Source organism: Lethenteron reissneri, chromosome 27 (assembly GCF_015708825.2).
Source record: "Lethenteron reissneri isolate LAM-NWPU_2019-01 chromosome 27, ASM1570882v1, whole genome shotgun sequence".
Lineage (NCBI taxonomy): Eukaryota > Metazoa > Chordata > Hyperoartia > Petromyzontiformes > Petromyzontidae > Lethenteron > Lethenteron reissneri.
This window is the reverse complement of record NC_083805.1, coordinates 17962923-17975830: the sequence shown is the minus strand read 5'-3', so window position 1 is coordinate 17975830 and position 12908 is coordinate 17962923. Positions and strand designations below refer to the sequence as shown.

The following is a 12908-nucleotide window of genomic DNA, read 5'->3' as shown; positions in this document are numbered from 1 at the left end:
AATGTAATTAATGTTACTTCTATGTCAATACAGGAGATTACGTGGTAATACTGTAAAGACAACGAGCATAAACAGCAGTGGGTTTTGAATCACACGAGTGCATTAATTTCCACAGAATCAAATGACTTCTCAGTCCATTCATGCCAGGAACAATGGTATTCGACGTTGATCTGTCTCTTCCTATAATCTGGTTGATTGTGTGCATGTGTTCAATGGTTGAAACGTGGTTTCCGAAACACAACTTGCTCGTGTATGTTATTTATTTTATGCTGCTACTTCGTTGACAGTGGTGCACAAGCATATAATAACAATGCTTTGCTATATTCTATATGGTCCATTAATTTAAATCCATCATCATTGTCAGCCATGGTCAATCTGCTGATGAATGAAGACCTCCCCAAGTCGCTGCCACCTCTCCTGCAATGCGACGGTCCATTCACCACCTGCACGCTGAATGATTTAATCGCCCCATCTCCTCAGTAAACGTCATCTCGGACCCGTTCCCTTCCTTGGCCACTGCTCCGTTATTATTCTTGAGCATTACCAAATATCCCTTCTGACCACGAAGTACCCAGCCCAAGCCCACTTACCTTTATTAACTGTTTGGTTGATGCCATGAACCGTTCACCTGGGTGTGTTCTCTCATCCACGTGTCCCTCTTTTGGGCGTAATTACATGCTTCTATGCATGCTTCTTTGCCATTAATTTAATATTGTGATATTGTCTGTGTACTTTTAATTTAAAATGACCTCGTAACATCATGCCATAACTGCCCTCACAATTGTTGTCATTGCCACCTTGTGTTTTTTACACATCAGCAATGTTTACCTTTTTTTTTTTAAAACACTTTTATTTATTGCAGGGCTCCACGGGTTTCCCAGGTTTTGCCGGAGCAAATGGCGAGAAGGGTGCACGAGTGAGTGCCTTCGCAAAACAGTGCCTCCCCGCACACACACACACACTACACGTTTGCTTTTAGTGATGCAGCAATGGGACATGTTCTTTTTTCATATAATATGGAGATGTCTTGAACCTAAACACCCTTTTGTGAACAGGACTCTGACCAATCCTTCTAGGAACCAGAGGCCTGAGCGCAGAATGAATTAATGCAGCCTAGAAATGGCATAAGCTTGGTTCATGATTTGTCATAGGCCCAGGTTGATAGCGGAGTGAAAGACAATGTGGCATACTCGTGTTAGGAGCGACGTTAGGAGTAGTCAGGACCACTTGAAAGTCGATTGTCAAAGTAATCAATTCAATTATAATCATTGAATAACATAATGTGAAAATGTATCATTTATATTGTTAAATGAATACATTCATACAATAATAAGTAATGTAACCAACATTCATCATATAAACATCCTTCCCTCAGCCACAGACCGGCTGAAGTGCACATAGCGATAACGCCATGGTCATCATGTTACATGGGTGACATCATGGTGGCCATATTACAAGGGGGTTGGCTTCCTGGAAACTGATTGGGGCGGAGGGAGGGAGTATGTCATCCCTAACAACCACTGCCACACCCATATCACTGCGATCTCACTTGGATTTGCATATTCCCTTTGAATTTTTATAACTTTTCTCTTATAACAGTTTATAATTGTACTAAAATCGCAGCTACCCAGGTAATACTGCTTATTTAATTATACATGTTTTTTAAGTTAATTATCAGAGATAGGAATTACTTGGTGAATTTTCTTTACATTTGACCCAGACAGTCCGGTAATTGGTATCTGTGTTCAAGTGACAGGAATTAATTTGCACCGACATCTGCTGGTTTTGCGCCGAACTTCATCATAGGCGACTGCATAGTTTCGATAGACCTATGCTAGAGTGGAAAAAGTATCATCCTTACTTTACAGTTATCATCATATTTAAATGAATATTGTTATTAAATGAGTTTTTACCCCTCCTCTACCCACAACCCCCTTCACCTCTCAGGGCTCACATGGAAAACCTGGACCCAGGGGACAAAGGGGACCCACTGTGAGTTGTTGAGTTGAATGTGATCCATTGCATTGATTCAGTCTTGATTTGTTGATTTGCTTCAATGTTTGCTTTTAACGGTGTCCACATGCATGCCACGGTGAATAACTTTTCTCATTGTGGTAATTGCCTCGTATATGTTTGCACACCGTTATGACTGACACAGAATAATAATAATCATCATCATCATTGTGGAGAAAATTGGCAACAAAGTAAATAATCAGATCGTTCGTCTCCTTCCAATGTGTCCCTCCACGTAACAATTAACAGTGTATTACCCATACCATCATCCACACGGCCTTCTAGAAGTGCACCTTAACAGCAGCATTCGTTCAACACGATCAAACTCTAGACCGGTTTTGTCATTTAGTGTCTCATCAGCAGAGTGGGGCTTTCTTGAACCAAAGTTGCTGACCTACAAGATGTTTATAGGCAGCAAAGACCCTCGACAGAGATAGTGGGAGATGTGTAAAGCGTGAGATGTTGGAGATATGTGGAGAGTGAGATGGAAGATGCATGCAGAGTAACTTTGTCTCAATGGAGATTTTTCGGGACCTAAATAACTTAGTTTTATTTAGGAAGATTGTTTAGCCAGGAAAGCCTCACTGAGTCTCAGTGCTCTTTTTAAAGAAGGGTCATATCAAGTTAGTCCGAGTATGGGGAGACGATTGCTGGGCATTATCCAATTAGGTAATTAAGTAATTTGTAAGTAATTTTTAAAATTTGACGCCAACACACAATGGCCTATGCTGGTTTGAGTGATGTCACTGTATCTCGAACGACTAGGTAAAGCAGATGGCACCTGTTTTTATAGCTAATACATCCACATTATTAATCGGAGTGCACTGCCGGATTCGAACCACAAACCACCGCAATGAGCATGCTATCACTGAGCCATGTCGCCGCCACAATGAGATAAAGGATGCGGCTAAATGTTTGAAATGGGAACGTGAGAACCAGATTATACTATACGCGATGTTTCCCGTAATACGTGCGGGTTCAGTGTTATAGCGCGCATTGAAATCCACGCATGTGCAACAGGGTCCACGTGGGGAGAGGGGACAAAGAGGACCCACAGGCAAGCCAGGAGCCAAGGTAACGTCGTTTATACGTTCAACTCTTTACATCCAAGTCAACTACCTTTTGCTAAAATTGTGGACAAATTAAAATAAATGTTAAATTCAGGAGCTCGCTCTCATTATATTACTAAGGGTTATAAACCCAGCCAGCTAAAGAAGGGTCCTGTCACACTCTCATGCAATTATAACCCTCAATATATTCTAATGGTTATGTAACTTTCACGATTAATGTTTTTTTTAAGTAATATGACCAATCCATGTTTCATTATAGGAAAGTGATTTTACATAAAGTTGATATATGTTTGTGCATTGTTTTTATGAGTTTTTGTTCGTAAGGCAGCAGTTGTTTTTTTCTGGAATTTACATTTGGTTGCATGGGCCCTAATTTGTTTTTGGTTTTGTTTGCTTTGATTTCTAATCCGTTCATTTGTAGTGCTTGGTTTTTATGTTAATGCTTTTGCCATCTTGGTGACGCAGGTCATCTTTGCAAGTGACACTCTGCCCTGGTGTCTTGAGTTCTCAACTGGTGGAACAAAATAAACTAAGCATTCGCAGTACACTAGTCCCTCGGTTAATAGTGACATTGGTTAATGGTTTGTTGGTTAACGTTTCGCCTCCCGTAGAACCCCCATGGTTTTGACAAACGTTAAAAAATTATTTACAGCACGTTTATGTTATGGACATGGTGGCGCCAATTTCGGCCAATCCGAATGCTCGTAAGTGGGGCTGAGACACTCAGCCACGCCCGTTTATGAGCATTTAGACCTTGACTGTCTTTGTTCACATTATGTTTTCTGTTTTGGCAGTGGAAACAGCTTACTTGCAGACTCGGTGATTTTTACTTATAACATGTATTTCCTATATTCGATTAACAATTATTTTGGTTCACAGTAGTTTTTGTGGATCTGATTAAAAACGTTAACCGAGGGACTACTGTATACAAACGGTGGCCTAACTAATCTAAGAAAACTTGACACGTGATGTTTGTGTCCAGGGATCGTCTGGAAATGATGGCCCACCCGGGCCTCTCGGAGAGCGGGTGAGTCACCTTTCGTTGTGTTTATTTGTGCTTGTGCTACTTGATGGTGGTTGTGTGATCATGTTCGTGGTGATAATTGGAGCAATGGTAGTTCCGTTAAGATTCATGAAATAAACAATACAAGTGAGGGGGGGGAGGTTAGAAAGTAAACAGAAAACAAATTACGTGAGACATGCTGAGAAAGAGGAGAGGTATACATAGAGATGGCAATGTGAACCAAATGATTGAATACTCAAAACTCAGAAAAATGGATAGAGAATACAAAGAACAGAAATCGGAGAACTCGAATATTGTTAAAGATGTCACAAATTATGATTGACAACTCACAAAAGACAGCCGCTGCAGAGAAATGTGGACCAGAGTACATGACAGGGTAGAACATTCACGTGTACACAGGTCTCTGTTACGAAAAAAAAACATATTTCAACCAGGGAATAAAAGCATGTTCCATGTGAAGATGTGGGTTCCACATGTCACACTGAAGAAGTCAGCTCTGGCAAAAAACTTCTGGACCAGCTGGTATAACTGAACATCATCAAAGATCCGGGACCATTTGTTGCAACAAAAGTAGCAGAACTATTTATATTAATGTCACGTAAATAAGGACCTGAATTGCCTAATGTCCCATTCTTATTTCAAAAACGTGATGAAACTTCAATAAATAAAAGTAAATTACAGATCAATCACTCTATCGCCATTCATCAGGACCTCAATAACCTCCCTCGTCATAGCTTGAAGTCATACCAAGCCCTGTTGGACCCACGCGCTTAACCTTTAACAATGCGAGTTTAACCCCAATGAAGCTTGGAGAGCTGAATGAAGTTAAAAATAATTCACAAACAAACATCTTGTGAAAACCCAACGCAGAAGATCCCTGGGTTTGACTTCCATGAAGTTCATGGTTCACCATAAGCCACATCCACTGCACAAACCATGGCAACAGATGGGGATACCTGATGCACAAATGGGAAATTAAAACGTTCCAGTGTGCGACTGTGGTCATACAGAACAACAACGTATAATGACGCAATGCCCGATCTACAAATATGAAGGAGATATCACAGCGATACACTCTGCTGGCTTTTGATCGCCTGAATGTGAAATTGTAGTTTTTGCTCTGCATATACATCAGCAGCCATATGACAGAAGAGGAAGAAGACCACCCACTGTGCAAATTGTTCACGAAGATCGTTGGGAGTAAAACAACGTAATTTTTTAAGATCAATCTTCTGAGAAAGCTGGGTTCATCAAAGGTTTATATCCCTTCGACCACATACAATGCTTTTAATCAAATAGCAGAAATGAATAATGAATGTACACATTTGTCTTAGTGTAATACGATGCATTCATTAAAGTGCTCACAAACCATTTAGAGGCAAATCTACATAAATTATCATAACCATGTACAGAGATTGAACAGTTCGACTGAGATTGCATTATACATACATAAACAACAGCCATTCACACAACAAGGTCGCTAAACAATTGGATAAATCTGTCAGCAGGGATGCAACACAGCAGGCTACGTGTTCACATCAGAGTGTGTGTATACGTGTATACTTCCCGCTGTGACATAGGGATCAGATGAATGGACATTGACACAATGCGTCATAATCTGACAATTGCGCAAAGAAGTGTGTGTGGGTCGATGCTTGCTTTGAGTTACACTGATTGGGCAAGGAGCACGTGAATTAGAGAATGTTCACAAGGTCGAGACATGATTTTGACTGTTAAGAAGAAGACGTGCTCTGGGCAGTGCACATCTCCATAAGGGATGATGGCCAGTGGCAGCCGAAGGAGTGAAAACACAAGAGAAAGACCACTGCGGAGATGGAGCGCGTGAAATTCACTCATACGTAAATGCTAGATAGATGTTTGCATCGCACTGCCCAGGAGTCTGTTGATCATGGTCAATGTGACAGCGTAAGGATTGTTAAGGACTTGAGACAAATAAAAAAGGCAATTTTTTCACTCAGGCAATCGGAGCAAAAAAGGTATCGTTCCTGCTAGGTTGGGCATTGGTACTGATGTTGGTGAATGGGGAGAGTGACGATGCTTATGATGGTGTTATTTCAGGGTCCTGATGGAGCTCAAGGTCCTCTGGGGCCCCCTGGACCTAAAGGCCCCCCTGTGAGTTCATACACAGTGCCGGTAGAGCTTGGTAGTGCATGGGACATGAGGATCACGACTTTCAGATGCCATCACTCTTTGTGTGTCGTCACATGTGGACATATATTACATTTTATACTCAATTGAAAAACAAAAAAACGGTAGTATGTCTTCAAAGTTATGCCGAGCACAAGCTGCTCAATAATATTACACACAATGTTGTTTATTTGTTTGATACGGCGTCACTCGTGCAAATTGCATCTCAAAATGCTGCAGAATTTGTGAAGCGCAATTTCTTGCATGGAGGTTTTTTGAAACCTCAGGCAAGCGGTAAGGCAGCCAGAACTGGTGCCAATAATTGCCCAAGCTCCGTCGTCCTATATTGCGATGATTGGCCAACTCCATCCATGAGTGTTTATACACGTGGAAGGAAACCGGTATACCCATAGAAAACCTAGGCATGCACACATATACAATAATATCAAGTGATCCTTGTCATCTCATGTGAAACAGATGGCTCGTGTTGTTAAGGTTAATACAGCTGCAGTAATAACCAGGATGGCTTGCCCAAATTGAACCGTGAACCTCTGCAACAAGCGGCGACCACACTTCTGCTCGGTCATTTATACTGCCCTAAATGTGATCGCGATGTGTGTATATATATATGAAAGTGATTATGACGATGATGATTAAATACTTGATAACGTTTAATATTCTTAGGGTCCAGCTGGAAAAGATGGATTGCCCGGACACCCAGGCCAGCGTGGAGAAACGGTAGGACGGGATTTTGTGAATTGTCACATATAGAGCTTCACAGTCAACAATCTATGCAACATTTAAACAGTTCTGTACTGTAGCGTTTAGAAAACCAAAGTTTTGGAGAAAAAAAACCTTGTCATATTTACCCAGAAAAACCTCACTGAGTCTCAAAGATATTTTTCAGGAGGGTCCTGATAAATCGACACTCATACTCTGCACTATGCTAACTGTTCTCATCTGAATGCTAACCCTTTTGTCTTCTGGGTGTCTAAAACCCCCTGTCATCCTGGAGGTTGAGGCTCTGTAAGTACCCAGTTCCATTCTGTTGTCAGTACTTTTTTATGTTACTCTCTACATTCACCTGGGATTAAACATCTTCTTCCTTTGACCTATGTTCATAACTATTCATGGAACTACAGTGTGGAAGGTTCGGCGTGCGATCATCGTGTTTTATCCACTGCTTGATTTTCAAAGCTCTTCATATTTCATGCAATTTCATTTGCTCCATTTTCTTGAGTCCTTGTAGTGACCCGCACACTGACCTTCACACGTGCAGAGCTTTTCATGCTGGCATGACATTACTTTTGCCAGGTGACCATTACTTTAACCAAAGTCTCCACAGGTGCCACCAAACATCATCTCTTGTTACCTGGTGTCGACTTTGTCAACAACAGCCTCCAGTGATGTTACATTGAGAAATCAGGGAACAGGGAAAACCGGACTAAGACAAATTTTGACCTGCACTCCTCAACTCTGCGAGGTGCAGTAGAGACCACCGTCTGGACTCTAGTGGCTACAGTCTCTGTCAGACGAATTTTGCTCTGGAGAGGAGGATTACTACTTGATGTCAGCGTTTTGCTCCATGGATGGACCGGTGATAGAGTTTGCAGGTCCAAGTGACCAACCGATGAATAAGCTTGAGTTGAGCATGAGAGAAAGTGACATTGGAACTACCACTAGAAAGCGAGCACGTGTTGGACTCTCCAACCAGATATTCATCCAATAAAATTGTGGTGCAAAGAATTGTCAACTTGTTCAGCAAGTCTTTGCTTATTTAGAATGGCAGTGCAGTTGGAAGGTCTTACGGATGGGAATAACATTCTCTCATCCTTTGAAACCACTACTGCGATACGTCACCGTTTCAAGACCCATCAGCAAATGACGTCATGAAAATCATGACAAATGACATGACAAATGCTATGTTAAAATCCTGTGCACTTGATTTTCTTCCAAAAATACGCTGAGTTATGTGTGAAACGTCTGCCATTCCGAGTGGACATTTCCAATGCATCACTTCATCATGGCCAACTGCCACTGAGTCAATGTCGACCCTTTTGATATGAAGAACTACAGACCAGCTTCCATCCTCGCCTTCATGTCAAAGATTGCTCAGATACTGGTCTGTCACCAGCTTGGAGCAACAAGGCCTTTATTCGAAGCCTGCAGTCAGCCTTCAGAAGATACCATTCAACAGAGACTGCCATTCTCAAAGTCGCCTCAGGCATGCTTCTCACATCTGACCATGGTGATGTCGGCCACTCGCTCTACTTGATCTGTCGGCTGCTCTCGATACTGTCGATCGCAACATCCTTGTCGATTTTCTTCATCAAGCTTTCTGCATCTGTGGATCTCTGCTGTTGTCGGTCAAGCTGTTCATACAGCGAGTCAACAGTACGGTGTGGTTTGCCGCAAGGACATGCGTTGGGCCGGTTGCTCTTTCTCCTCTACACCGCCGACATCATCAGCATCGCTCATTGTCATGGTCTCGGTTGTGTGTTGCTACGGTGACAACACACAGCTCATCCTTCACGCTGGAGCTGCATCATACGTCGCGCGGCTTCCACGCTTGTGTATCAATATCATTGACCGGTGGATATCAACCAGCTGTCTGAAGAAAAAGGCAGACAAGACCCAGTTTATCAGACTATGACACAGACAGCAGCTGGCTAAGGTTAACTGTCAGACCATCACCGTAAGCAGCGTAGATATTTAGCTGGCAATAGATGTCACGTGCCTAGGAGTTGTCCTCACCAGGGAACTGATGTTTGTAGTAAACATCAGGCAGTTGGCTTACGAATTAATTCACCATCTCCGGCTGCTGCGCCTCAATACATTGCGTATTTACTGCTAAAGCGACCAAGAGACTTGTTCTCGCGTTGATCATTAGCCGCGTGGACGACTGTCATGTCGTCTTTCGTCACGTGGTTGCTCTTCGCCTTTGTCACCTTCACTTGGTTCTGCACGCCGCCACAGGGAAGCACAAATATGATCACATGACAGCGACTATTCGTGAACGAGCTGCATTTGTTGCTCGTTCAGCAGAGGATCGCTCACAAGCTCTGCATGTTGATCCACAAGTGTTTACACCAATCGGCATCATCTGATCTGGCCGATATGCGTGAGCAAGGTTGCGGCTTTCCGCCTATGCCAGTCGCCATCGACTCTGGCTGGCGGCGCACGATGACCTGGCCATCCCATGCACCGAGACTTTGAGATACATACAGCCCCCACAGTTCCGCAGTGCCTGGCCCCATCTACTCACATACCCGCTCACCCGCTCGCTCACCCGCTCACTCGCACATGTTCCTGGTATCTGGCGAATTTCCGTGGAACTCATCGCTGGTGACTGTGCGTGATCTGTCTCTCTCAATCAGTTCTGCAGTAATTGGCTCGAGAAAGAGATGTTCAGTAAAACCTACAAGATATAACCATAGCGCTGAAAGATTGGTGTGAATTCCCCAATGCACTTGTTTATTTCATCGATTGGAATGTTGGTCCCGACTGAATTTAGAACGTGGAGCGTTTTGCTTGGTTGTAGGAGGAAACCCGAATACCCGGAGGGAACTCGCTGCACACACGTTTAGGCAATAGGCAAAGGTGTGATCCTGCAATGGCTTTGCGCGTGCCACTGCTGGTGGAAGGATCTCCACGAGAGGGAGTTCTCAAGAGAGCCATGTAGAGGGCACTTTCTCTCGTTTTCCACTCAGAGCTAAGCTAGTGTTCCCATGCCACTGTGTTCCCATTAATAAGTGGCAAAAAGGAACTGTGTGTATTAAATGCACATGTATGGAAACGTTTATGGAAACATTTTAATTGGTGGCATTTACATCGCCGCAGTGAGATATCGGCATGGAGCGGTGGCTCAGTGATTGGCGCACACTGTGCTTAAAGTATGGGGGCCCGATTTTGATTCCCAGCCACGCTTCATGAACAAACACTGACCGAGCATGCGAATTATGGTCAAACAACTCCCATGACCGAAGCAGCCTGGGGAGGACCTCATCCAGGACTGGATTGTCAAATGATTTTAAATTCGTTTTTTTTTACATTTTTGTCAGATATTACTTTATCAATATGATCAATGGAATGTAAGTTTTTTTTTTAATAAAATGTATCCAGAGTATAATTGCTGATGACCCTACATTTTAGTTGTAATGCAAATCCTTTTCTGGTATTTTTAAAGTAACGTGATGTGATTTTCTCGTACCGTTCTCATGTATTCCTTACGAATAACTGATCGAATCTTGGGAGTAATAGCACGAAACTGTGATTTGCACTGTTGTACTAACACCTGCTTTTGGGAATGATGACTGTAACACGTGACTTGTAACGCACTTCTTCCCAACACTACGTAAACCAACATAAGAGCATCACGCGTTACTTGTGCCATAGGATGACACGTGTTTATAATCCGTGGTCCAAATGTTAATGTAGAGGCGCCGTTATGCCACCTACTCGTCCTGCCGCCCACATTCACTGACACAAGAGACGCACACTCGACACAGACACTCCCACATACACTCAGACACACAAAGATAAAGACCCCCCGTATAGACATAACACACTGTTGGGGAAAGTGCTGTTAGAGAGCACTTATAAAGGCCGGCGCAGCACACGAGGGGGTGGGTGGCCAACACCACGCCCGGCCGCCTTTGTCTCCCTCGTGGTGATGTTTACACATCGCACCTGGTACTCATTTGAGGCCAAGTCGACCTAGGGGAGGCCCAAGACCGGTTCAGATAATCGTCACACTCTCACCCTCACTCAGACCTACACACACTCCCATGGTGATATAGGAATAGGAACCGTTATGAAAAGTGCATGCCGTCGCATACATGAGCACTGTTTACAATTAGAGCAGTCCACATCGATAACAGCTTACACAGTGACACCTGAAACATGCACCCCCCCCCCTCCCCATTCATGCCCGTATCCGAGTCAATCCTCTGTGTTTGTTTGCTCAGGGATTTCAAGGCAAGACAGGACCCCCGGGCCCCGCGGGAGTCATCGGGCCCCAGGTGCGCAGCGTGACTACGTTTTTTTATTGTACTCTGTTTTATTGTTTGTTCGTGAAATATTCCGCCTGGAACATCGCCTTTTAAGGTGGGGGATGTCTCATTCCAGGTGTGCACGCGGCAAACGCGTAATAATGACTGCACGTGTAGTACAACACATGGTTAAACCTACAACTTACACAGTCCGTATTTATGCAGTTAACATCACGCCCAGTCAAAGTAGATAAATAAACACACGTGTGGCTGAGTGGTGCCGGTTCGTGTACAACGCGCGAGTGTTGTGCGAGTGAGTTTTAAGATTTAAATCAGTTGAGACTGCTGGTATATTTCAGCGTGCCACTTTTGGCAGAAACTCTGAAATTATGTTTAGACACGGAATACAATAAATAAGCAGATGATACACCTGTACATGTTTGTCCCTCCACTTTAACAAAAATATAATAAAAGTTGTACACATCCCATCAGCCACCCCTCCTCCTTCGAAGGGGCATTGCTTAAAAGCAAAACATCTGTAGACCAGTTTCGACATTCATTGTCTGATCAGTAGTCAGGCTCGCTTGAACCAATGCTGGTGACCTGCCAGTGGTTTTAGGCAAGAACCACCTCCATTAACAATGGGTTCTTATTTGACGCAGAGCTAATGAATACACAGCACGAACTAATAATTAACGTTGTTGTGGAGAATAGTCAGATTATTTACTTTCTATATTCTGCACAACGATTCTAAATGATGATTTTGCTTGAGATATGTGGTCGATTCCCACCCCCCGGGTTTGATTCTCATGATTGCTGGCTTTACCGCCCCGTGCGTGTGTGTGTGATCGTGTGTAATCATGTGTGGCGTGATTGTCTGTGCGTGATCGTGTGTGATCATGTGTGGCGTGATTGTCTGTGCGTGATCGTGTGTGATCATGTGTGGCGTGATTGTCTGTGCGTGATCGTGTGTGATCATGTGTGGCGTGATTGTCTGTGCGTGATCGTGTGTGATCATGTGTGGCGTGATTGTCTGTGTGTGATCGTGTGTGATCATGTGTGGCGTGATTGTCTGTGCGTGATCGTGCATGGTCGTGATCGTGCGTGATCGCGTGTGCAGGGCTCCACTGGTGAAACGGGTCCCAATGGAGAAAGAGGCCACCCAGGGCCACCAGGGCCCCCGGGGGAGCAGGGCCTGCCAGGCTCGGCTGGAAAAGAGGGCGCGAAGGTGAGTGTGTGTGTACCATCTGATGACCCCGGCACTCACTGAGTCACTACTGTCACTCGCTCACTGACGGTCAGTCACCTCCTTGTCACTCATATCGCTACTACTACTATGGCCACTGTTCCCATCAACTTCAAACGTTGATTACTCCACCCAAGGTTGAGAACTCGGCCTACCAGACACTCACTGTTTGGTCTCATTCCACACCGTGTTCAACAACCGCCACACTGCAGGTCACAACAACACAGCAACTCATCCACTCACCCCCCCACCAACTCACCACACTGCAGGTCAAAACACTTCGCTAGCCACCTTTTTGTGACATTGTTTTCTCAAGATGATTCTACTCCGCGACGAGGCCGAGGATTGTGTGCGGGGTCACGTGTGCTCCACGCTGCTGCTGCTCCAACACACTGGCGGGTGTTCTTTTAGCCACT

General features: G+C 44.1%; 1 protein-coding gene across 1 annotated transcript in view; it reads left to right on the top strand.

Moving 5' to 3' along the window:
* Window positions 1-12908, top strand: part of LOC133348676 (collagen alpha-1(XI) chain-like) — a 153018-nt gene that overhangs the window by 96781 nt on the left and 43329 nt on the right. Inside the window, 8 exon segments of the mRNA XM_061561617.1 lie at window positions 863-916; window positions 1948-1992; window positions 3034-3087; window positions 4066-4110; window positions 6187-6240; window positions 6940-6993; window positions 11223-11276; window positions 12367-12474. Of these exon segments, the coding sequence (XP_061417601.1) occupies window positions 863-916; window positions 1948-1992; window positions 3034-3087; window positions 4066-4110; window positions 6187-6240; window positions 6940-6993; window positions 11223-11276; window positions 12367-12474 (468 nt within the window).